The 25,450-nt window shown below is 46.3% G+C and overlaps 1 protein-coding gene across 3 annotated transcripts in view; it reads left to right on the forward strand.

Moving 5' to 3' along the window:
- Nucleotides 1-25,450, forward strand: part of RALGAPA2 (Ral GTPase activating protein catalytic subunit alpha 2) — a 282,721-nt gene that overhangs the window by 16,496 nt on the left and 240,775 nt on the right. For all 3 annotated transcript variants that reach the window (XR_013831632.1, XM_079945309.1, XM_079945307.1), the window contains exons 2-3: nt 6,513-6,623; nt 11,813-11,865. Coding sequence is in view for 2 of the 3 variants with exons in the window: in XM_079945309.1 (XP_079801435.1) it covers nt 6,513-6,623; nt 11,813-11,865 (164 nt within the window). In the remaining variant the exon portion in view is untranslated. The remainder of the gene's footprint in view (nt 1-6,512; nt 6,624-11,812; nt 11,866-25,450) is intronic.

Raw genomic sequence — 25,450 nt, forward strand, 5'->3', positions numbered from 1 at the left:
GGTGGGCGGGTGTAGACTGTAGCCACTGAAGCCGGAGCCTCCATCTGCCATGCAGGTTAGCGCCCCCATCCACACGAGGATTTTGTATTTGCATGTAATCAGCACAAGGACGCTTTTAGGTCTGCACATAGATGCATTTTCAGATGTGAATTTCTCTTTAATAATAAGGATGACCATAAAAGTATTGCGTTACCACTGAAGCATAGTCAGCATACCTGCTGTCTTATGACCCGAATACCTGCTGAGTCTTGAAAGGGCTTCATTATGAGGACTTGCCTCCTCACCAGGTGAGTTCCAGGTCAGTTACCTGCCCTTGGAACAGCATTGCACACAGGAGGTTCTAAAACCTACCGGCTGGTGTCAGAAAAAGGAGTCCCTGCCTGCACTCTAGTTAGTGTTGCAGAAACTTTCTGTTGAGGAAAGTGTGTATCAGCTGGCAGCTCTTGTTATTCGGACCCATATTGTCTCCTTTTCCTTCTTTGACGGAGGTGACAATGTGTCGTACTTGGGGCACCTCTTCACGGGCTTGCCGGCTCTCATGGCCGGTGAAACTTCTTGGTGATGAGTTGCTTTTTCTTCCCCACCAACATTTTCACAGCAACGGTGCAAGACAACCCATCCCAAACCTCAGGCTTACAGAGACCTTACGGCAACAAGCATCTGTTTTATTCCCTCACCTATCTGCATTGCTGCGTGCTACTGCCCTGGCTGCAGGTTGCCTGGGGTTGGGTCCTGCTCTGCTCCATGAGTTTCCTCATTTCCTTTGTTTTTGTTTTTTAACTTTTTATTGGAGTATAGTTGATTTACAGTGTTGTGTTAGTTTCAGGTGTACAGGAAAGTGAATCAGTTATACATATACATATATCCACTCTTTTAAGATTCTTTTCCCATACAGGTCATTACAGAGTATTGAGTAGAGTTCTCTGTGCTGTTACAGTAGGTCCTTATTAATTATCTATTTTGTATATAGTAGTGTGTATATGTCAATCCCAGTCTCTTTGAACCAGAGACTACTCGACACTCTCCAGCCACTGCTGCGTCGGGCTTCTAATGACAGGTTGTCCACAGCAGGTCGGGAGATCAGCCCCAGATCAGTGTGGGTGGGCATTTTCTAAAGGAGTGGATGGAGGGCGGGAATAGTTCGTGGCATTATTACAAAGTACTTAACGCAAGAGGGAAGGAGGGCAGGGAGCTAGGCAGTTGTGAAAAGGTGGAATCACCAAAATCTCATTAGCCCTTAAGTAAAGGCGCCATACTCATGACATTTTTCCTTGTCAGTGTTTTCTGTCTTGTGTCTGACTCATTTATTTTCCTTGTTCTCACTGTTTCTAAATTACGTTTTATTAAGTCGCCACATTCGCCTTGAATTTTTCACTCACCCCTTTTCCCTTTCACCGGCATGTGATCTTGAGCATCGTGCTTCAGTGCCAGTATCTAGGGAATCTGAGTAAAATAGCAAATGACACCGTCTTCATCTACGTGCAGACGTGTAGGCAGCACTGGGATGGCTCTTGGCCCTGGGGAGGGTGGGGGACGGAGGACAGGAGGATTGGGGGTCACTCCCTACTCCAGAGGAGCTGGTCTGAACCCCTTCTTCCTCTTGACAGTGTCCACCGGGGCCCCCAAGTCTGAGAAGGACATTCCCTCCTCCTTTGGTGCTTTCAGGGTCTGCAGCAGGTTTTTATGAGGCTGGGCTATGATCCTCCCAACTAAAAAGGAGTAAGGTTGCTATTGGGAAGGGTTATATGTGGGAGGAAGTGGAGGGACAGTCCCACTAGTTTTGGAGCATCTGCTGCTGAATTGGGATTAAGTGCTGTGCCTTTTCCAAAGGTCTCATTAAGTGGGTGAGTTTCACGTATCATTGAGTTTTATGGCTCCACAGGTGAAGCTGGGTTATTCCCACCTTGTGAGATGGCCTTTGCCTGGAGCTAGGTAATTGGAAAACAACTAACATTTATTTACGTAATGCTGACTACACACTTAGGAGCACTTTGCTTACGTTCATTTTATGGGCCAGGAACCATCGTTGGCCACATTTCTCAGGTGAGGAAATTGAGGCACAAAGTGTTTTAAATAACTCGCCCAGGTCTTGTAGCTTCTGGACTTGAACCCAGGCAGTCTGCTCCAAAGGGTCTGCCTTCAAGCTTTGCTATTGTCTTCCAGCTAGATGTGGGGAAATCATTGTCAGCAGGAGGCTTAGCTGGACAAAAGGCCAGGGGAGGGTAGCTTCTGGTGTGGAATATAGATTATTTTTCAGATATAATGGGAAAATAATAGAAACAGTTGATTGGCTGTTGGTTGGTGGTAAAGGAGATTGCTTTACAAATCCCAGAATGGCCCCAGCTCTGTAAAGCGGGCTGCTGCTTGCTTCTCTGTGGTCAGTGTGAATGCACTTGCCTGGGTTTTGTGATGCCAGCCAGGCAGCGTGCTAGCGTCGGTGCCGAACACACCCAGGCTCATCACCTCAAAGGTGGTCTACAGCCTGGGCTCTGTACCTGGGGACTTCCCCTCCTTCCCGCTTCCTTACTGGCCCCACGAGGCCATGGGGAGGTTGCTGTGAGGTCATTGTGGGGAGCCGGGCTGCGTCTCCCCTCATGTCTTACCTGTCCTCTCATCCCCCTGCTCTTCTCCCTCGGGCTCTCCTGCACATCCCATCCCCGAGGGGACGACGTATTTCTCTATATTCCTGACCCAATTTCTGGTTTTGACTTCTTCCGTCTGTTTCTGAGGCCTTTGTGTAGCTCAGGTTTGAGCTGGAGACCCGGACAGGAGTCTCTGACTGGCCTGATACCTTGGGCAGGTTACAGACGATTCTGAACCTGAGGTTTCTTTGTCTTAACCACACCTGCCCCATCCCCCTCACAGGGTTGTGGTGAGGGTCAAATAAAATACAGTCATGAAAGTGTGTCTTTCAAAGCATAAATGTACGGTGTTTTTAATGTTCCCAACCTCCCCAGGTGGCCTTGTCACTCCCTGCTTTGATGCCCTGCCTGAGCTTCAGGCACGCTGCCGTCTCCGTTACTCGCTTGTGTTCCTGTACCCTGGAGGGCCCTGCACTGTATTCTCTTGGAATTTCCCAGCATTTGGCGCAGGGCTATTTGGCAGGGCTCAGGACTCAGTCTTGTTTGAATGAACAGATGAAGAGTGTCTTTCGAAAGGAAGTTTGTGGTCATAGGCTTTTTTTTTGTTATTTTCCTGAGCAGTCTTCCTCCTATATATCTTTGGTTCTCGAAGTTACCTTGTTACAAAGTAGACCTGTGATACTCCCTTGTGTTCCCTTCTGCAGGACGCTAACTCCCAGTGCCCGCCTTCTCCAAGATCTATGCTTTGTAAATATTCATCTGATGAGTCTTGTTTTTCAAAAATAAGACATCATGGAAACATTCTAGGTTTTGAAGTAGAGATAGAAAATATTTGATATTTATTTTTTGTTTGGTACCTTTCAGGTACCAAACTCTATTCCTGGGGCTGGAAGTACAGCAGGGAACAAAACAGATGTGATTCCTGCCCATATGTGGCTTCCATTCTAGTGGAGTGCTGGTCGGTGGAGAAGTAAATGAATAAATGAGACAGTCTCCACTAATCTTAAGTGCTGTGGGCAGGGATCACGTGAAGGGGACTCCCAGACCAGTGAGGAGTCCTCACGTGGGTAAATAAACTAGTCGTTACAGATGTTACACCCTTCGTTCACTGTGTGCTGGGTGACCTGGAGGGCATCTGCTTGTCTTGTCCTGAGGACTTTAAGCTCCATCCACTGCTAACCCACAAGGAAGACAGTGAATGGCTGAGGAGGAAGGTGGCTGCCGCCTGGACTCTGGCCTCATGAGGGTGTCTCTGTCTGCATGAAGCCCCTCAGCCTTGACGAGGACCCTCTTTGCTCAGGTCGCTGACACTCGAGTGTTTCTGAGGGACCGGGGAGGCGAGGGAAGGTAGACTGTTGGTGGCCCATAACCTTTCTGTGCTGTCTTGCCGTACCTGTGTACCCACGTCCTCAGCGTGGGGATGCTTTGCTCGCTGCGGCCCATTCACAGGCGAGCAGTTGGCCGCCCACCTGCCAGACTCCGTGAAGGAGGAGGTGGGTGATGGAGGCCATGCTTGGGGACACGGGGTCTCCTTAGATTTCTCTGTGGAGGTTGTGTGGGGTCCCAGCTCTGAAGGATGAGAGGGAATGAGCTGGATGAAGATCAGGGTGGGGAACACGTGTGGGAAGCTTGGGAGATGGAAAGAAGCCACGGTGGCCAGAGTGCAGGGCGCAGAGAGAGTGGTGTGGGACGGACTTGGCCTTGAGTGGAGGAAAGCCCGAAGGGCCGCCAGGCTATGGTAAAGGGTTTGGATTTTATTGTAAGCAGAACTGGAGGCTGTTGGAAGGTTTTGAGTAAAAGAATGGTCTGATTTGGTTTATTCCATTTTACTGTTGACGGCAGTGTGGAGAGGGGACCGTGGAGGGGAAGTGGGGATGCGGGGACCCTGGGCAGGGATGGGTGGTGGGCAGGGATGGGGGTACAGTGCCTGGTGGGTCTGTGGAGGAGCCCACACCCCAGACACGGGCTGGGAGGAGCCGGGATGGGGACTAGGTTTCGGCTTGAGCAGCGCAGTGGGTGGTTCCTGCGGGAAGAGCAGAAAGTGAGGGTGAGAACGAGAAGCCTTTAGACCCTCACTTGGAGCAGGGGCCGCGAGAGCTGGGGCTGCAGAGCGGAATCGGGCGTCCTCAGCAGAGGGTTGACATTTCTCTCCTAATAACCCCAAGGATCTGAAGAAGGGTCAGGCCACTTTTTCCCATCGGCATGAGATCTGATGGGTTACAAGTTCTGGTCACTGTCCTGTGATTGTATATTATAGGCTGTTTCTTTTATTTAGTTCGTTCAAGAAAATATTGAGCTAAATGCTATATTCCCTGCAGGGTGCCTGATGATGCAGAGACACACAGGAGGTCTGTGAGGGTGGGGACTGTCTCTAACAGAGGAGACAGACCCTTCCATCGGAACCAAGTCAGGAGCTGCACCAAGAGTGGAGTACAGTGTGACACCGTCTAGGACGGGGAGGAATAGGGCTGTGGGCCCCAGAGCAGAGGCCCTGACGTGGCCTGGGGGGCGGGGGAGGTTTCAGCGGTCCCGGGAGCAGTTCGTGTTGGCATGAGCATGAACAAAGCCCTCTCTTGGAACTGACACATCCTGCAGAAGGCACTTGAGGATTCCTTGGCAGGGTTGTGTAGCTCGTGAGAATGGTGATATTCACATGGGTTAAGGACCCTGATGTCATTGTTACCTGCTTGGGCGAAGGTAAACTGGTTAGTTGCTAGGAACTTCCACTGCTCTGTGCTCAGTGTTAATTTGTGGCAAGAAACAGAAAGTGAAATTGGCAGTTCCTATGACTTTACCAACACCTTATGTGCATTGTTTCAAAGAACCAGGGCAGATTTTTGCATGAAAGGCGCTGTGTAGTTATCAGAGGGAGACAACTCTAGACTCACCAGCAAGAGTGTTAACTTTATGGAATGTAAGCATAGCAGTGGGTGTGTTCATACAAATTCACATTAGGACCCTCCAAAGCTGATACGACTCTGTTATAGATTGAATAGCAACACACTTTATTTTCTTGAGTAGTCTTGTAGAACTTTAAGGAAGCTGTTTTTAATTTTCCTGAGGTTTCCTAAGGTGTATTCTTCCAAAGAGCTAACACCTTGGTCAGGACACTGCTGTAAACGCACAGACAACCTTGTTTGCTAAGGAACCTGTACAGAGGTGTGTTGACAGTGGGAGACTGACCGGAGCTGCGAGGGATGCTGGCTGTGTTGTCGCTCAGCCCCTGCGGGGGCCAGGGCTGGTGGTGGGAGTGCGGGGAAGCTGTTCTTGGGCTAAGTTCCCTGCACCACCTGCCGATCCACCCGCAGCCCTGGTTTAGCAACACTGGTGCAGCTGGGAGACACACTGCTGGGACGAGGCTAGGAGCACGTGGCGGGTCCGCCGTGTCCACGCAGGGGTGGGGCGGGTCACGTAGAAGCTGGAGGGACGCAGTGGCAAGTGGCCCAGGTGGATGTGGGCAGGTGTCGGGGGAGGGCCTGCTGTCCTCTGGGCGGTGGCACGGGAGCCAGGAGGGAGGGAGGAGATTCTGGGTCATGCCGGGCTCCTGGCAGAGTTGCTTCTCAGCCGTGCAGACTCATCCCTCTTTATGGTCTGGGTCAGCAGCCACCTCTTCCATGAACTTTTACTTCCCCACCCCTAACAGGAAGTCGTCTTGTCCCTCCCTGGACCCTCACTTACCCCTGGCCTTCTAGCTGCTCGTAGGTGCTGTGCCCCCAGGCTCTGACCTTGAGGTCTGGGATGGGGAGGGGAGGTGCCCCAGGCCACCTCAGAGCTCTCCTTAGGTGGAGAAAGAAGTGGACTGGAATACACTTTGCTTTGTTTTGTCTTATAAGGGGATATGGCTCGTTTGTACATTCCTTCATTTCTGAAAAGATTGTGAACTCTGATGGTTGTGTAAGTTTGTCATAAATGGGAACTTTTTCTTTGCAGATAACGTGGATGCAAGTGATCTTAAGCAGTTTTTTGAGACCAACTATTCTCAGATATATTTCATCTTCTATGAAAATTTTATAACACTGGAAAATAGTTTGAAATTAAAAGGTAAGAATTTCTACAAAATGTTTTTGATGTACAAAGTTTTTTGTTTTTTTAAATAAACATTCAGGAAGTTCTGAGAGGTTGTGTGTGTCATGTGCCACAAGTTACATGCTTTTTCTTTTTGCGGTACGCGGGCCTCTCCCTGCTGTGGCCTCTCCCGTTGCGGAGCACAGGCTCCGGATGCGCAGGCTCAGCGGCCAAGGCATAATTTACTCAAAAAGAAAGAAAGAGAAGTAATGTATGCACATCATTAAAAAAATTCAGATTCCACTAAAGGGTTTGGAATGAAAACTGATGTGTCTGTTTGCCCAGATACCCAGTCTTGCTGTGCAGAGGCAACCACTATCAAACTGTCCTGTATATTTTATTAATATACTGTGCTTATATATGTTTATGGTTATGCCCATACATATTGGGTTGGCTAAAAAGTGCCTTTGGTTTTTTTAAGTAAAAATAAAAGACACGTTTTTCATTTTCACCAAGAACTTTATTGAACAAGGTATTCACCCTTTAGTTCCACTACCTTCTGCCATTTTTCAGGCAACTTCATAATTCCATCTTCCCAAAACTTTTTATCTTTTTGAGCAAAGAACTTTTCCAGGTGCCTTTTACGGTCTTCCACGGAATTGAAATTTTTTCCATTAAGAGAATCTTGTAAAAACCGAATAAATGGAAATCCGAAGGTGCAATATCTGGTGAATACGGCAGATGAATCAGAACTTCCCAGCCAAGCTGTAACAGTTTTTGCCTGGTCATCAGAGAAACATGCGGTCTTGCGTTATCCTGATGGAAGATCATGTTGACTAACCTTGGATGCTTTTCGTCGAGTGCTGCTTTCATTTGGTCTAATTGGGAGCAGTACTTGTTGGAATTAATTGTTTGGTTTTCCAGAAGGAGCTCGTAATAGAGGACTCCCGATCCTACCATATACACAATATCGCCTTCTTTGGATGAAGACTGGCCTTTGGTGTGGTTGGTGGCGGTTCATTTCGCTTGCCCCATGATCTCTTCCATTCCACATTATTGTACAGTATCCACTTTTCATCTCCCATCACAATTTGCTGTTTTCCTTACGTTTAAGTAGGGAATCTCATGCGGAAATACGGTCAAGAAGGTTTTTTTCACATAACTTATGTGGAACCCAAACATCAAAGCGATTGACATAACCAAGCTGGTACAGATGATTTTCAACACTTGATTTGGATATTTTGAGTATGTCGGCTATCTCCCAGGTGGTATAACATTGACAGTTCTCAATTAATGTCTCGATTTGATCTCTGTCGCCTTCAGCTGGTCTACCCAACAGTGGAGCATCGTCCAGCGAGAAATCTCCAGCATGAAACTTTGCAAACCACTTTTCACACATTTGATCAGTCACAGCACCTTCTCCATACACTGCACAAATCTTTTTTTGTGTGTTTCAGTTGGGTTTTTACCTTTCTTGAAATAATAAAGCATAATATGCTAAAAATGTTGCTTTTTTCTTCCATCTTCAATAATAAAATGGCTACACAAAAATTCACCCATTTTGATGTCTTTTTTTAAATGCATGCTGATGTGACCTGTCACAATACAATCTAGCAAAATTGTTTCAAATGAAGTTTAAGACAATTAAGTGCTGTTAGACCATCTTACGGAAAAAACCGAATGGAACTTTTGGCCACCCCAATACGTACATGAAATATTCTTGAAAACCAAGCCAATAAAGTCACGCTGCACATTCTGCTCTGTATTTATGTGGCAGGATAGAGTAGCCCGGGGAGCCAGACAGGTTTGGGTCCTTGCCCTACCCTTCTAGCTGTTTCTCCTTGGACAGGTTACTTCATCTGTGACTCAGTTTCCTTCTGTCAGCATTAAGTGGGTTGACACGTGTCCTGGGATTCCAGGACAAAGCGTGGCACGTGGTCCGTGGTAACTGTTGGCTGTCATTATCATCATCATCTTTCACTTTTATGTAATGTGTTTTGGAAATCCTTGCACGTTAGCACCTGTATATCCACCACAGTTTTAAACAGTTGCAGCACTGCGTTGGGCAGAAGTGCCGTTGTTCTGGGTGACTGACTGCTGAGTGACTGAGTCAGGACCACAGAGTTTTAAGGTTGGAAGGGGCTCAGGAGATTGGGTTTTTCACAGTCATCATTCTAGAGTTGAGAAAACCGTGTCCAGAGAGGTTATATCACTGGCCTGAGGCCACACAGATTGTTCAGTTAACTGTATAGCCGGAATTGCAACCAGGCTTCTTGATGCCGTGTTCAGAGCACCTTCCCTGTACCAGTGGCTCTCAGAGCGCCTTGTGGTGTTTAGACTAGCAGCACGGGTATCACCTGGACACTCGTTAAGCCTCCTGAATCAGAAACTCTGCAGGTGGAAAGTCAGCAATTGGTGTTTTAAGAAGCCCTCCGCTGATACTCATGTGCTCTCAAGTTTGAGAAGCACTGTTCTATTTCATATTTCTCCCATTAAATAAACAACACAGATGATAGGTTGATGGATAGACATTGAAATGTCATCTGTGTTGCTCACCCACAGGCAAGAGCATCTTCTACCTGGGGCCTAGACCATCCATGCTTTAGCATCCTGAAGGGTGCCTTTCGCCCTTGTGGACCCTGGCCTTTTGGACCCTGGCCCTGGCAGCTCTGTCTCCCTCTCCTGTTTAATTCTTCATTTATTCACCCATCCAGGATTTGAAGCTGACGATGAGCAAGGCACTGGGCTAGATTCCTGAGAGGAATCCGGAGACGTATCAGCTGCTGAACATGCGTCATAGGTGGCGGTAGTTGCGGATGGGTCAGGGAATAAGCCATAGGCGTGGTTCACCGTGGACTAGGTCAGAAAGTAGATGTGTTGTCAGATATAGACACCCCGTCTGTGGCTGCTGATTTCCCGTAGAGTGCATGAGGGAGGTTTGGGGACGAGGTGGCCTTGGGGACGAGGTGGCCTTGGGGACGGAGGGTAGAGAATGAGCGACGGCAGGGAGGCCATCTCTGGGGCATGTCTGGGGAAAGCATTTCTTTTTCTCTCGACATCAGATGTATGAAAGAGGTTTATGCTTGCCTCGTGGGGAGCCTGCAATTCCAGGTTAAGGCATCTGAACTTCGTTCTTTGAGTGGTCAGGGCTCTCGAAAACATTGGCTACTAAGACAGTGTCTTATAATGTGGTGAGTGAACCGGAGGGAGGAAGACCAGTTAGGAGGCTGATGTTGTCATCCGTGTGAGGTCTGGGGACGCCTGCTCCAGGGACATGGCAGTTGAGGGCAGAGAAAGTGTTAGGGGTCTGTGGGTACACCGACCGATCGTGAGACGTGGATATGGGAAAAGGGATCCCAGAGGGGGAAGCCAGAGATGCTTTCAGGATGTTGAGTCTGGTTCCTCTGCTGCCCTTGCAGCAGAGGGAGCCCTGCAGGGGAGTCAGGTGTGAGGGACGAGAGGGTGAGCCCGGTTTTTGGCAGTCTGCGTCTGCGGGGCCCGGGGCACACCTGGGCTTAGGTGGGCTGTTAAATTATAGGGACTGGAGCTTGGGAGAAGGGAGGTGCAGTCATCCTGTTGCCAAGGGAGAGAGTATATGCAGAGCGAGAGAGTGGCAGTCAGGGATTTGGGGGAATTCCTTCTTTTATTGGGCAGACAGAGGAAAATAAGGGGGGTAGCCGGGAGGGTGCCAGGAAGCCTCAGAATAGAGGAGTTCAAGGGATGAAAGGTCAGCAGCGCCTGCCAGTGCAGAGAGTTGAGTACCAGCAGGACGGGGAAGGGTGTTGTCATTGAAAGGAATGTTCTGAGCGGCCAGCGGGATCAGAAGGCAGACAGACAGGGATGGAGCAACGGGCAGTGAGACAGTGAGCTGCACGGGAGGTGGTCTTTGCGAAGCTGTGAGGATGAAGCCAGAGGAGCTGCGCAGTCCCGGGAAGGTTTTAGGGGCGCGTTTCCCTGGTCGCAGGCTGAGGAACAGGAGGCAGCAAATGGTGCCCGGTGTGGGGATGGGCTGAGACAGGGTCATATGGAAAGAAGAGGCCGTGGAGAGGAGCGTGTGGACCCCTGGCTGTTCCTGTGAGACTGAGGCAGAGGCCGAGCATGGAGGGGGGCTGGGGGAGGCCACACAGCTGATGCTCAGGCCCTGCAAGGGGCGCTGCTCCAGCCTCTAGTAGGTCAGGTCACATGTGGGCATGTACCCAGCATGCCAACATGTGTTCTTTTTAAATGAATTTCTCAGTTTTTTCCCCTGTGACTTATAAATTGGTATAAATCTTGAACTTAAATTTTTTTTCTTGCCAAATGTGGTAGATATTTCAAATATGAAATTATGTGATTTTTATCTTGCTTCCTAGCTCTGTTCCACTTCACTATTTTTCACAGGTGTGTGGAGGAGACAAATGTGATATTACGTATGATCAATAACAAGGAAAAAAATTAAAATCCATATCTGAAAAACCCCCTACAACCTAGAATCCTGTTTTTAAAAGGCCACCCCCTCCCCCCCTTTGCTCCTTCTATCCTTAGGAACATGTAGCGGTTCAAGACCATCAGTCAGTTTGTGCTGTGTAACAAATTGCACAACAGACCATCCCAACACTGAGCACCTTAAAACAACTACCAGTCATTTAGCTTGTGATTTTCTGGGTCTGTTGGACAGTTCCTCTGGTTTGGGCTGGCTCACGCCTCTGACCAGTTGGTGGCGGGTGGCCTCATTCACACGTGTCCTGGTTAACAAGCCATGCCCAGGGTGCCTTAGTGCTCCTCCATGTGGCCCCTCTTCCCCAGCTGGCAGGCTCTCTTGGGCTCCTTCACACGGTGGCCTTAGGGCTCCACACTCACAGGTGCGGAAGGCTTTTCAAGCTCGCTTCACATTTGCTGTCATCAGGGAGCAGAGCAGGTCACAGGGCCTCTCAAATTCAAGGGCTGGAGAAGTGGACCCCTCTTGTTGTGGGGGAAGATGCTCCACTGTTGATTAAAACTTAGAAAGCCTGGAAGCTGTGTGTCACCAGCTAGCAAGGAGCAGCTCTGCTGAACGCGGCCCTGGGCAGTCTGGCTCCGCCACGCATCTGCATCCGTAACGCAGGCTGCACAGCACCTCCCGGGATCTTTGACTGAATGTCTGTATGTTGAGGCTTGAATGTTTTAAGATACCTTTTAGCATAATTTTTAATATCCTAAAATTTGTACATTGTCATGATAACTGATTTTTTTTTTATATATTCCAGGGAATAATAAGTCACAAAGGGAGGAGCTGGACTCCATCCTCTTTCTTTTTGAAGTAAGTTTTTATTAATTCATTTAGCTTTTAAGATTCTTGTCAAAAATATGGTATTTTAGATCTTTAATTTTACTTGAAGATAAGTAAAAATGATGGACATGTATACCCTGCCTTCCTCTTTTACAAACAATGCTGCTAAGAATGTTCTTCTGATTTGTTTTCCTTGTGGGAGAATTTTTCCTGTATGGGTACCTAGATGGGAAGTTGTATGCACATTTTAAATATCGATATTGCCAAGTTGCTCTTCGAAAAGGTCATATAAACTTATTTATTTTTTAAAATATTTATTTGGCTGCACCCGGTCTTAGTTGCAGCACGCAGGATCCTCATTGCCACGTGTGGGATCTTAGTTGCGGCATGTGTGTGGGATCTAGTTCCCTGACCAGGGATCGAACCCAGGCCCCCTGCATTGGGAGTGCGGAGTCTCACCCACTGGACCACCAGGAAAGTCCCCATATGCAAGTTCTGAAGCGTGAGGGTAAAGCTTGCGTGCTTGTCCCCCCCCCCTTACCCTCCCTCCAGTTTAAGATCCAGAAGCGGCAGTTGCCTCTCCCCTGACCCCATCCCTTCTCTGCTCCAAAGGCAGGCATGCCATGCCCTTTGTGCCATTCCCTTTCTTTTCAAAGATGATTTTCCACAAGCATTTGTACCCCTAAACAATGCACCATGGGGTTTTGTTTGGTTTTGAGTGTCATAAACATGGTCTCATCTGGTGCACAGTCAACGTTATTTCTAACCTTTATCTGTGTGTTTGAATCTAGTGCTGGTTCGTTCATTCCATTCCCACTGCCGGGTCAGGTGGATGTATGATTTAATTCCAGCATTTCATCTGTAGATGGTTTTGGTTTTCTTGGTAGGTAGGCAGATGGTCTGGGAATAAAGGTGACTCTGGTCTCCTTGTCTTCCTCCACTGGCTCGGCCCTGCAGCGTGCTGGCAAATGGGAATGATAAAGGTGGTCTTCCTGTTTCTGATTTAAAGAGAGTTTTGTTAATGTTTCATCATTACGAATAATGTTTTCTGTAAATTTTTGGTAGTTACTCTTTATCATAATAAGGAAGATTGTTTCTATTCCTAGGTTGGTAAGATTTATAAAAAATCATAGATGGGTTTTGAAGTTTTGAAAAGTTTTTTTCTGCATTGATTAAGACGATTCTTCATGAATATTAATGTGGTGAATTCCAGTTCTGAGTTTTGGGAAGGCTAGTATTATGTTTGCATTTTTGGACGTATGTTCACAACTGAGGTTGGTCTGGATTTCCTTTCCTCATGCTGTTTTGAATGATTCTGTTACAAAGGTTACAGGACCTGTTGTGAAGTGTCTGTTCTTTTTCTGTTATATAAAATAGTTTGTATAAGATTGGACTCATCTGCTCCTGGAAATTTTTTTAGTCTTCCCTGTAAAAACCATCTGAAACTGGTGCTTTTTTGGTTATGTTTTTTTTTAGTGGGAGGACTTTAACTACTCCTTCCATTTCTTTAATAGTTTTTGGATTACTCTATGATGATTCAGGTTTAATATTTCTTCTTGATTCTGCTTTGGTAAATTATATATTTTTCTAAGAATTCAAGGCATATGGTCTTATCACCAGTTTTAAAACTTATGGGCACGGTCCTTCTTTTAAGAGCCATACATAATCCCTTCAATTTTATCTGCTTTCGATTAATCTTCGCTGTCTCCACACTGGTGCTATTTCTTATTACTGGAAGTAGTAGTAGTAATAAAAGCATTTATGTTACACTTTACAGGTATGATCTTACTATCTTTCAGTTGCCGTCGCAGCAGTTTTAAGCTCTGTTCTCAGTCTAATTGCTGTTCCTTTAAACGCCTTTTCTCTCTGGCTTAACAATCTTGTCTTAATTTACCCTTTGGTTCTGCAGTCTCACCACGAAATGTCTAGTTGAAAATTTCTTGCTTTGTATCTGTGTGCTTCCTATATTTCTGGATTCAAATCTTTTATAATGTCTGTAAAATTCTCTGCTACTTTCTTCTCAAATATTGACTCTTTCCTCTTCTTTCTGGCCGTATTTTCTAGGATTCCCATGCAAACTTCTTGGTCTGTCCTCCGCATCCCTCAGGCTCACCTCTGTCCTCCCCACCCTGTCTCCTGGCCTTGTGCTCTGCCAGGCGGCCTCGGCTGTCTCTCCCCAGGGCACTTTCTCCATTTGGGTCTAATCTGCTGCTTCACTGTGCTATTGAGCTTTTAATTTCTATGTTTTAACTTCTTTTGGTTTGATATTCATACGTGGCTGGTTGCTTTTGATGGTCTCTTGATCCTTGTTCATTTTTAGACATCTTTTATTTTCTGAAACATTTATAATGGAAGAGTTCGTGCTCTGTATCTGATCATTCTTCTATCCGAAGTATGTCTTTGGTTGTCGAAAGCTGTTGGTTATTTCTACCATCTCTCACGATGGCTTCTTTTCTTGTATGTTTTGTGATATGATTTTGAGATCAGATTTCATTGGATGCAGATTTAATCTGCTTGAATCCTGTTTTTCCAGAGGGTTTGTCTTTGCTTTTGCTAGGGGTCTGGTTTGAATCCCATTTTTTTCTGGAGGGTTTGTCTTTGCTTTTGCAGGGGGTCTGGGAGTGCTCTTGTTTGGGATCACTTTGGCTCCACTTGAGGGTCCTGGTTCATTACTGGCATCCCTGGTTCAGTTCCTCACACCCACCTTGGGATGGGCACAGGTGTCTGGAGCGCGCAGATGTCCATAAGTCCTCCTGTGTACTTGGTGTTCCCTCCCCTCCTGCTTCCTCTCACACTGCTTTTTAAGTCCCTTGCTAGTTTCCCTGTGTCCTCCGAAGCCCAATAACAGTTACCTTTGCTGTCACTGTCCTGCAACAGGAAAGCCCATCAGAGCCTGTGGTCCTGTACCCACACAGAGGGGGTTTCAACACCTTCTCCTCGTGTCCAGAAAGTCTAGATTAAGGAGGGTGTTACTCCCCATACATTACCATCTACAGGGGATGTGTTGCCTATGTAAGAGAACAAATATATATTACTCAAAGCTTCATAAAACCTTCATTTGGCACAGTAAATATGAATGAAAAATGAACTTGCATTGCTTTTGTTTTTGTTTATGTTCTCTCTCTGTCTCTCGCTTCAGAAGGTAGGTTGTAATTTGTATGGTTCATTCTGAGAATTAAGTAACTTCATCGCTACCTTCTACAAGTTAGTGCCACGTAAAGAGATGGTTTATGAGGATTTGAAGGTAACTACTTATCAAGGTGTAAATAATTGGGAAAGGCTTCCTTTAGAAGAAGTGGTATTATTAAGACATGTTAAATCACAGAAGGGATACCATGTAAAGACTGTCTATAAATAAGAAATGGATTGAAAGAAAGCGCAGAGGTAAGGGAGTTAAGAAGGCAGGAAAGAGGAGTCTTAGGAGAGCTGCTGCCTGCTTTGTGAGTCAGGGCTGGTTGGAAGGGAACCTTTGAGAAAGGAAGCAGTCATTTGTTCAATGTAGTGAGCTACCGAAGACATCACACTGCTCGGATGAAGCAAGTGGCGACAGTCAAGGCTGCCAGCCCAGGCCGAGTCTCCTTCAGGCAGCGGGTGGACCTTCCCATCCTTATGTTGGGTGGCAGCACTGTACCCCTCAGAAGCTGACCTCCAGCTACCGTTGCCTGTGGCTTCAAATCTCTGTACCACTTGGAGTTTCTCTTGTTGCTGGTTCATGGAGATGTGTGTCACGTCTAATTGAGGTTACGGCTCCTTAATTTTACTCTTCTTTTAAAAAGATATTTCATCTGTCATTGCCATATGTTTCAGATGGGCCTGCAGGTTGATGGTGTGGTACCCCATCAAATGAATCAACGTTGCTGACTTGACCAGAATATAAATATTTTACTCAGGCCATCCTGTTTAATCCTTTCCCTCGGAAATAGGTTCAGTCTTTCCAGTTTTTATCAATGGAAGGTTGGGGGCTTGGTTGTGTCAGGTGACTTGCCCAAGATTGCACATCTGTCCAGTGGTAGATAGAGATTTAACCTCTGGTCTCACTCTAGAACCCATTCCTTAACTCAGCGCCAGGCTGCTCACCACTTAGAAGTCTCGATATTCAAGCTGTATTCCATGGGCCACCTATGCCAACACATGCCTATTCTTGTACAGGTCATTCATTCATTAGACACATTTATTGGGCACCTACTGTGTGCCAGGCACACTTCTAGGTGTTGGAGGTATGGCAATGGGCAGTGGGATGGATGGAACGCCCTGCTCTCATGGAGCACGTCCTAACGTTTCATGGTAAACTGAAGAGTCCAGTGGTGAGAATGGATATGTCAGTGCTCCAGTAACCACCTTATGAGTCAGAAAATTCTGAAAGGCCCTTTTCAGAAGTGACACGTAGATGGTGGCCCTTGAGGTGGCTGCCTACATAGGGGAAAAGGAGGGTTGGTGTAACAGTGTAAGGCACCTGGTGAATGGGTTTCAAGATCAAATAATTCACTTGACTTTGAGCAGCGTCTGCATTCAGCAGTTGAGAGGTGTTCATGGTTCCTGGGATTTGTTTTAATCAGGTATGGTAAGACACACAGACCTGAAAATGATTGGCATGAAGGAAGACGTTATGACAGTGCATCCAGTGCCTTAGAAGCAGGAGGCATGGCGCGTCAGGTAGGGCCATAAAGAGAAGCTCCAAGGTGAAAAGAGCAGGCAGAGAGGGCATCCAGGGCTCTAGTGGGATCTCTGTCTGAGAGGTGGTTTCTGCAGGAAGGAATGGGCCAGGCGAGGTTGCCAGCAGGCTGAGCAGGTTAGGATTGGATAGTGTGAATAATTGCTGCGGCCCCCAGCTTTCAGTACCTGGTCGCCAGGCGATGCGGGCAGGGGATAGTGTCCCAGAGTGTGAGATCCCATTAAAGGAGGTGGCTGAGGTGTGGATTTGGGCTTGGCTGCTTTGCATATCAAAGGTGTGCTGGCAGGTACTCCCAGGAATTCACTAACCTGGGAGGGCAGCTCCTGCCAGGGCAGCGGAACCCCAGGTGTCAGAGCATCGACAAAGTGAGAGAGTGACATGGACATATACACACTACCAAACGTAAAATAGATAGCTACTGGGAAGCAGCCGCATAGCACAGGGAGGTCAGCTCGGTGCTTTGTGTCCACCTAGAGGGGTGGGATAGGGAGGGTGGGAGGGAGGGAGACGCAAGAGGGGGGAGATATGGGGATATATGTATATGTATACGTATAACTGATTCAATTTGTTATAAAGCAGAAACTAACACACCATTGTAAAGCAATTATACTCCAATAAAGATGTTAAAAAAAAAAGAATACAGAAAACAAGAAGATACAGTTCTTAGATGGTGTTTCAGGCCGTCTGCCATGCTGTATGTCATCCCCCCTTTGGTAGAGAAATTGGGGAGTTTGGATAGAGTTTGATAGCAGGGCATTTCCCCAGCCTCCCAGTCCCCAATTAAAATGTACATCAGCAGAAGAGATTTCATATTAAAACTTACACATATCCTGGCCTCAGAATGCTACTTATTCATCTGTTTTTCAAATATCACAGAGTTAGAAATCACAGATACACGGACATTTAATTTCTAGATCCCTTGTTTTTGAATTTATCTAAATTACCCCACCAGATTAAATAAACCCTGTTTTTTTCCCTTCCTAGAGGCTGAACGGGTTCTTGTTATCCTGTGAAGTGTGGCGGGAGCTGGTCTCGCACTCGGAGTCCCTGGGGCTCCCTGTTTGGCTGTTGGGGTCACTCTATGAGAGCACTGTCACCCGCACTTGGCTTGTTGCCCCCTGGCCTCTTTGCGCACAGTTTCACTCCTACCTCTTGGTGTATGCAGCTCTCTTTTCAGGGCCTGCCCTTTGCTCTCCTGCTCTTCCGGCCCAGTCTTTCAGGCTGTGTTCAGACCCCTCGTTTCTCCTGGCAGCTCCAGCTAGAGGTGCCCGTTCTCTTCTGTCAGCTTGTATAATGCACTCCCACTTGGTACCGTTGCATTACAGCCGGATGTTCTTGGTTTTCCCTCCAGGTGTCTTAGATTCCTACGGAGACTAGGAAGCTCCTGGGGCCCCTTGTAGTCCTTTGTGTGCCCCACACCGATTGGCACTTGTTAATATTTATTGTTGGATTAAAGCCTCTTAAATTCTCGACTTATCTCCCATGGGGTTTATGTGGTATTTTTCTGTTAAAACTATTTTCTTTCCTTGCCTATAACTCCCTGGACAAAGGGGATGAGAGAAAGGTAGCAGAAGGGCTGGCGAGGTTTGGATCTGGCTTTGGCACAGCGCGCCGTGCGGCCCTGACTGAGGCAAGGAACCTTCCTTTGCCTTGGGGTCCGCGTTCCTGCGGCAGGGGTGGGACCAGATGAGGTCTGGGGGCTCTTCAGCTCTGCCAGCAGCCTAGGGTCCCACAAAGGTAGCTTTGATGGAAGTCTCCAAACAAAGACGTCTTCAAAATAAGAAGTTCACGGGGGAGTCTTTTTCAGCATGAAATTTAGTTTCATGCTTTTATTTAGTTTTAATATCAAATCACTTTGATCAGCCTTTGAGTATCTAAACACCTCAGTTGCTGTCTTCTCTCGAGCAGCTCTGTTCACTAGAACTTTCTGGGACGATGGGAATATTCTACATGCAGCTAGGTGACCACTCGCTACATGGGCTACTTTGTGCTGGGAATGTGGCTGGTGTGACTGGGCAACATACATTTTAATTGTAAGCAGTTTGATTTGATTTAATTTTTTTTTTTTTTTTTTTTTGCGGTATGCTGACCTCTCACTGTTGTGGCCTCTCCCATTGTGGAGCACAGGCTCCAGATGCGCAGGCTCAGCGGCCATGGCTCACGGGCCCAGCCGCTCCACGGCATGTGGGATCCTCCCAGACCAGGGCACGAACCCATGTTGCCTGCATCGGCAGGCGGACTCTCAACCGCTGCGCCACCAGGGAAGCCCCCTTTTCATGCTTATTTTAAGATGAAAATAATAGTATAAACCAGGGACAGTCAAATGGGTTTGTACTTCATCTTGCCCCTTCCCTCCAGCCACCCATCGAGATAAAGAAAACACTGTCAGTGCCCTCCCAGGGCAGTGCCCGCTGGTCCTCACCCTTCCTGCGGTGGGAGGTTCTGGTTGGAGAGGACTGGACATCAGAGCCAGCGGTGAGCTGCCCAGAGAGCGCAGGTGATATGGGGCTTCTTCAGGGGCCAGCAGAGGAGGAGGGGTGATGCTGGGGTCCTTAGGTTTTATTTTTCCGTTACCAGCAAAGATGACAGTTTGTCTGACAAGCCTCCTACCTAGCGTCTGTGGGAGTGATGCTGGCTTGGAGGGCACTCGGGGGTGGCAGCCTTGCTGGGCACGCTGATGTTGGGGAATTGTTACTGACCGGCTGGGAATCCGGGGCTCTAGTGGAATCTCTGTCTGACGTTAATGGAATTCAACCCAGGCTCTCCGGTTCTTCAGTGTTCCAAGGGAGCTTATACAGAAGTGGGTTCAGCCTCAGATTCTTTTCCTCAAAATAGGGGAAAGGACTTCTAGTAGCTTCCCAGATGATGATAATTCAGCTGGACTGGTGAGGTGCCTGGGGTTGTGCGAGAGGAGGTGACATGATGTGCTGGTCTTCGCTCTGTGCAGTTGCTTTCCCTGTGCCAGCCAGCGATTTGAGGATTAACTGTATTTACCACACACACACATTTATTTATCTTTTCACTCTTAATTACCTCATTCTGCTCCAGATATTAACAGTGAAGAAGAATTGCCTGAAGAGAAACTAGAATTATGGATATAATAGGATTATAAGCAATGCTGAGATGTTTGTCCTCCCAACTTCTCTCCTCCTCCCCCACCATCTTTCTTCTTTTGGTGGAACTGTTTATCTTTTCCAACTGTTTGAAAATGAAAACAAATTAGAAGCTCCTGTGGAGGTTCAGGGGAAACGCTTGGACTGAATCATGGCCAGGTCTGTGCATTCAGGGCAGATGACCTGCAGGATATTAAGTCACGACCCTCTTTTCTTCTGAGCAAATAACACAGAGCAAGGCAGCAGAATTGTATTTTTACAATTAACTAGTTTCCACAGCCCTGCTCGCCCCTGCTTTATTTGTCATTAGTTATTCCAGACTGTCCAGCGTGCAGAAAACCTCCAGGGCTGCTGCCCTCCCCACGCTGAGGGGAAGGACTTCGCGGGCCTCTCACACTGTTAGTGCTTTTTATTTCTTTTTCCCGTAAGGACCACTTTACTGCTGGTGAGTGGAGGAGGGACAAGAACAAATAAAATGCACACGAAAAACAGATTCCTCTTAAATTCTTGGAATTTAAGTACTTACTGAGAATTTCAAAGATTTGGATGCTTCAATGGACTTTTTTGCTTGTTTGTTTAAAGGAATGATTCCAACTTTGAATGCGGCTCCTCGGTCATTGCCGTAAATTTAAATGACTGATTGCAGCTGAGAGAAGTCAGGGTCAGCTCACAGTTCCCGGAGAACTGGGCCGACAGATACTCCTCTCCATCCCCAAAGCTGCCCTGAGGTCCGGTTGGCAAGCATGACCAGGATACTTGGTCATCTTTCTGACATCGTGGTTTACTTTAATGTGTGACATATATTTAAAGTGATCATATAGAGACATAGAATTGCTCTGGCTTTCTTCATAGCGTTAGTCATGTTTGCTGTTTTTATCAACATTGGGCCCTTGGTTGGGGGCAACTCCAGGTGGTGACGTTCCTGTCACGGCAGAGTGTGACCTGCTCCCCGACAGCCCCTGAGACTTCCTCGGCCGGAGTTGCAGTGGAGGCTGGGTGGCTCGTCGTGCCCTTTCTCCCTGGTCTCAGATGTTGTTTGTGGTGGTGAGTTGGCTCAGTAATCGCCCCTCAGTGCCGGGTCCTGTACGGGATGCTGGGGACATAACAGAACACAGGGCCCGGGTCTTCTGTTTCTGTAGCACATGGTTATCCTGGTGTCTGCTTTTGATCATGAAATGTTTATGATCTCCGCAGACTGGAAGATGGAAGCAAAGCATAAACATCGAGTCCCTTCTAGAATTCTGTGAATGCATTGTTTGCAGTTACAATTTGATTATCTTATTACAGCGTGTTAATAATTTGAGATGAGTGTCTGTGTTGAAAGGAGCCATTTTCAATGGACATTTTAACTCTGAATTTAATACCAAGACTACAGTTTTCCTTATGCCTTGTGACTTCCAGGTGAGAAACTTGGGATTGACCCAACAGGATATACTGAATTACTCAGTTTACCTCGGAGGAAGGGAAACTGGAGATGTCTGGAGCTGTTTGCGGCTGTGTGAAATTACATTCCCCCTTTTCTCTGCCGCAGCCCGGGTGCCCTGGCCCCGCTCTCCTGGGTAGCTGACACCTTCAGGAGTGGGTCGCCCAAAGGCAGCACCAGCAGATGCTTCCAGGAACCCTGCAAGGGCAAAGGGTAGAAACTGCATCAGGACTACACGTATGGAAACCTCACAGTGAAACTCGAGCACGTTGTATTTACTGTTAGAACAGCAGGAGATACGTAAAGAGCTTTTTCTCTCCCTGTAAATTGATTGGAATTCATATGGGAACACAGTTTGGACGAGTTGGTTTCTTTGTCTGTCAGTTTAGGAGGTAGTTGTACACAGACTTGCTGTGTTGTCAGTTTTCTGTGGCTTGTTTTGCTTGGATATGGCGTGGTGGCTGTCACAGAGTGACACCCGGTGTGTGATGTGCTCCCGACACAGGATAGGCTGTAAACCTGCTGAGCACCAGCTGCTCCCACAGACCCTGGCATTCGCCGGATGAACTTGGCAGAGGGGCTAGTCGTGAGCCAACTGCAGGTCTGCGACACTTTGTAACTGTGGGGAAGCGGGCGTTTAAATCCTCGAAGGTTCTGGGAGGGTGGGGACCACGTGCTGGCATCTCACTGGGGGGCTGTTACTTCTCTACTTTCCACTTACCTGGAAACGCTCTGGAAGTGATTTTTTTTTTTTTCATTTTGTGAAAAATGACACAGAAAAGACAGACAACTGGTTGTGTTGGTATCAAAATTGAAAAGATCTGAAAAATACAGTTTTTAGCCAGAAAATAGAAGCTGGAAATGAAGAGCTCAGCAGATTTGATTGTGACTGAGGTTTCCTGTGTCAGATCCTTGTGTGAAAAGAAGACTCCTCTTGGGTGTGTTCCAGTGAGTGTGTTATTCAGGGCAAGACCACATATTATGGGTAGAATTACCTGCTACTCTGTCATTTTCTGTATTTTATTGTTCATCTTTCTGTGTTTGAAAGCCAGTTCTGATTGACTTGGTCTTTGGTAGAGGAATTTAACTTATTTATATTTATTATTTTTATGTGATAATTAACATTAAACTTTTTTTTTTTCTACTTTTGTTTTTTGTGGGAGAGGTTACTGACTTTCAGTGCTTTGCAGTTTGGGAGATATACTTTCACTTTTCTGTCATTCCAGTAATTGTCTTTAAATTAGCAAAATGCTATTTGAACCTTTTTCTTTCTGTTATCCATATCAAGAATAAAGCAGTGTTTGGTGGTACTTTTACTCTAACACCACATATCTTTTGTACTTCTTACTTTTCACCTATTTTAAGCATTTTATATCCAGATTATTTTAAGGTTTTTTAGAATTTATTTCTCTTATGTTAATGATTTTGAGGATTTACTCTATTTTTCATACCCACATTAATTCCAATTATATAAATATAGCTCATTGTTCATAGTGTTTATGCACCTGCATCCTTGTTTTTGGATTGTTTATTTTAACTAATCTCTTTATTTGCTGGAACATGACTCACTTAGTATGTTGAGGAAGTGAGGTGTGTGTCTGATAAACTCCCAGCTCTAGAATATCTTGTTTTTTTAAACTTCAAACACATACAGCTGGCTCTACGCTTTTCAAATCATATTTTTTTCTCAATACTTTGAACCTTATTTGCTTTTCAAAAGAGCTGTAGTTTACTCTAGTTCTGTGTATCACATGCTGGATTCACATGTAGGCATCTGGTTTGCCGTGGGACTCCTGTCCTCCATGTGTGTCTGTGTTCTGGTGCCCCTTCTTCTCGGCCTGGCCTGCAGTGAGCAGCTGACCACGCTGTCTTCTGAAGCTTAATGTTGCAGAGAGAAAGACTGAGGTCAGCCCGGGTTTTGTTCCTTTGTGGGTAATCCATTTGTCCTTTTTACATTTGTGTAGGATTTTTAATTATATTTTCAGTTTGCAGCTTGGAACGTGCTGCGTCTAGACATTTATCTACGTTCAGCTTATTTAGTTCTAGGGAGGCCTCGGGTTGTGCATCGTCTCAGCGCAAGGTTATGGTGGGAAACCGCGGCAGACTCTAGATCCGTGTTTTCCAGGTTTTCATATGCACGTGATATTTTCTGATTTCAAATGTCACTTACTTGTGCATCTGCTGCCTTTATTTACCTAGATCTTTAAAAAGATTCATTGTCCTCTTGGGTTTCTTAAGAATGTGAATCAGAATTTCTAAAAAAGTATCCTCCTCTTGCAGCAAATCTATTTCAGGAGGAACCCGTTCCTCTTGAGGGTGGTCTCCTCCTTTGCTGCGTATTCTAGGTATGTTCGGCTTTCACGGGAAGGGGCCCCCACCCACCACGCCTCTTTGCAGTTCCCTTTATGCTTTAAGCAGTAATTCCTCTGAGTGTTTTGCTTGTAGATGGGATCCTTTACCCTTTCTGGGTTTTCATTATTTAATGAGGTTTTCTAACATTTTTATATTGGTCGATTTCTAGAATACAGGAGGATGAAATTAGATGCCCCTTCTCTTTTTTTTTTTACATTCTGTATTTCCTTTAGATGTCTTTGCCTTGTGTTTTAAGTCTTTTGAAATATTTTTTTTCTCATTAGCCGAGAAAAGTCTTGCCTTTTGAATGATGATCTAATCAAGTATTAAGATTTACTGTAAGGTTGTAAGCACAGTTGTATTCTCCTTTATCTTTATCAAATGCCTGCTCTCCAGGTTCTGTGTTTCTATGATGTCAGAGTATGAGCACCTTCCTTAAACGTGGGCATTTTCTTGTGTCTGCTTGTACACATGCACAAAATTAGAATGCCCTTTGTCTTCCTTTCTTTTTTTTTTTCATTTTTCATTCATTCATCTATTTGTGCATGCAGTGCTCATTAAGAAACATTATTGCCAGCCACTGTTCTCGGTGTTAGGGGTACCAGGTGGCTCATAGGGGGTCTCTTCTCTCAAGGAATCCAGGAGCTGCTGGTGGAGCGGGCCCAGTGCCTGTCTCACTGGGGAGGGATGTGTTGGAGGGGAGGTTGCAGTGGGCCCTTCTCAAGAGGTGAAGTTTGAGTTCGGTCCTAAAGACTGAAAGGGATGTAGGAAGATGGAGCTGTGTTTTCCCAGCTCAGTAACAGCATGGCGAGTGATTAGCTAGAAGGGGATGTGGGATAAGAAAAAAAGCATTACTTTTTTACCTAAAAATATAGTCACCTTATTTTTAAGATTATGCAGTTCGTTATTTTAGCTCTATTTCTCTTACATTTTGAAGTCCCAAATGTTGACACTCAAAATTCAATGAAAAGGTTTTGTCCGCATTAGATAGTTGGGTCATTTTTAGTGAGAGAGGAGTGGCCAGGCCCAGGACAGCTGAAGGACACGTTGCTGTGTCCAGAGGTCACCCCGGGAGTGTCCAGGCCGGCGGACTCCTGCTCACAGGGGTCCTTCTGAGACCACCTCACACGTGGCCCGGGCATTCACAGGATGTTTCCTGTGAAACCATCTGCCCTGTCTCATCATAAGTTTTTCAAACATTTATTACTCAAAGGGCCAAGTGACTAAGACTTCCGTTCTTCCAAACTGAACTTTCTGTTTTCTCCCTGGTCAGTGTTTTCTGTACCTAGCACCCTTGTGCCACGTGGCTGGTTTCAGGGAGAGTTGCTCCCATGTTCTGTACTTGTGGGCATAACAGGTTTAGTTGGTCATGGTTTACAGACGTTACCTTGCGTCAGTGAGTATGTCATATTTTCCTTCTTCTTCACTGACCTACCCTTCTAAGTGGAATCGAAATCAAATGTGAATCTACTGGGATATGTTGCAATCATCTGGGAATAATTTGAAAAAAAAACAAGTTGCCCACACAAATTAAATGAAGATCAACAGTTTTAAAGTACACGATAGCATCTTGTATAAACTACAGCTTCCATTTCACATTATTCCTGGTCATGCAGTAGGTTCTGGAGAAAAAAGGACTATGGATAATCAGTTAAAAGAATGACAGATTCCCCGATGTGCTGAGCAGTAGTAATACCTAATTTCGATTTCGAGTGTGCTATAATGGATTACCATATAGATGGAGCTGATCACTGAGCATTAACTACGGCCATGTGCTTTTCAGAAAAGTAATATTTATTCACACTGTGTGGCTTTCCTGCACTTTTAAAATTTTACTCTCCAGCGAAACTACGAACAAGATGTCAGTAGCTTATGTGGCATTCGCAGTAGTGTAGCTTGGAATGTGGGCTGCAGTAGCAATACCTTATTGTGTTTGCCTCCGTAGAGGTAGGCTTCATCTGGGACTTTCTGAGGGACAGGCTTAGCATTTAGACACAGATGGTTGTTTGGGGCTTCATTTTTATTGACCTCATAGACTTTAATGCATAAAAAAGG

The sequence above is a fragment of the Stenella coeruleoalba genome, assembly GCF_951394435.1.
Source record: "Stenella coeruleoalba genome assembly, chromosome: 15".
NCBI lineage: Eukaryota > Metazoa > Chordata > Mammalia > Artiodactyla > Delphinidae > Stenella > Stenella coeruleoalba.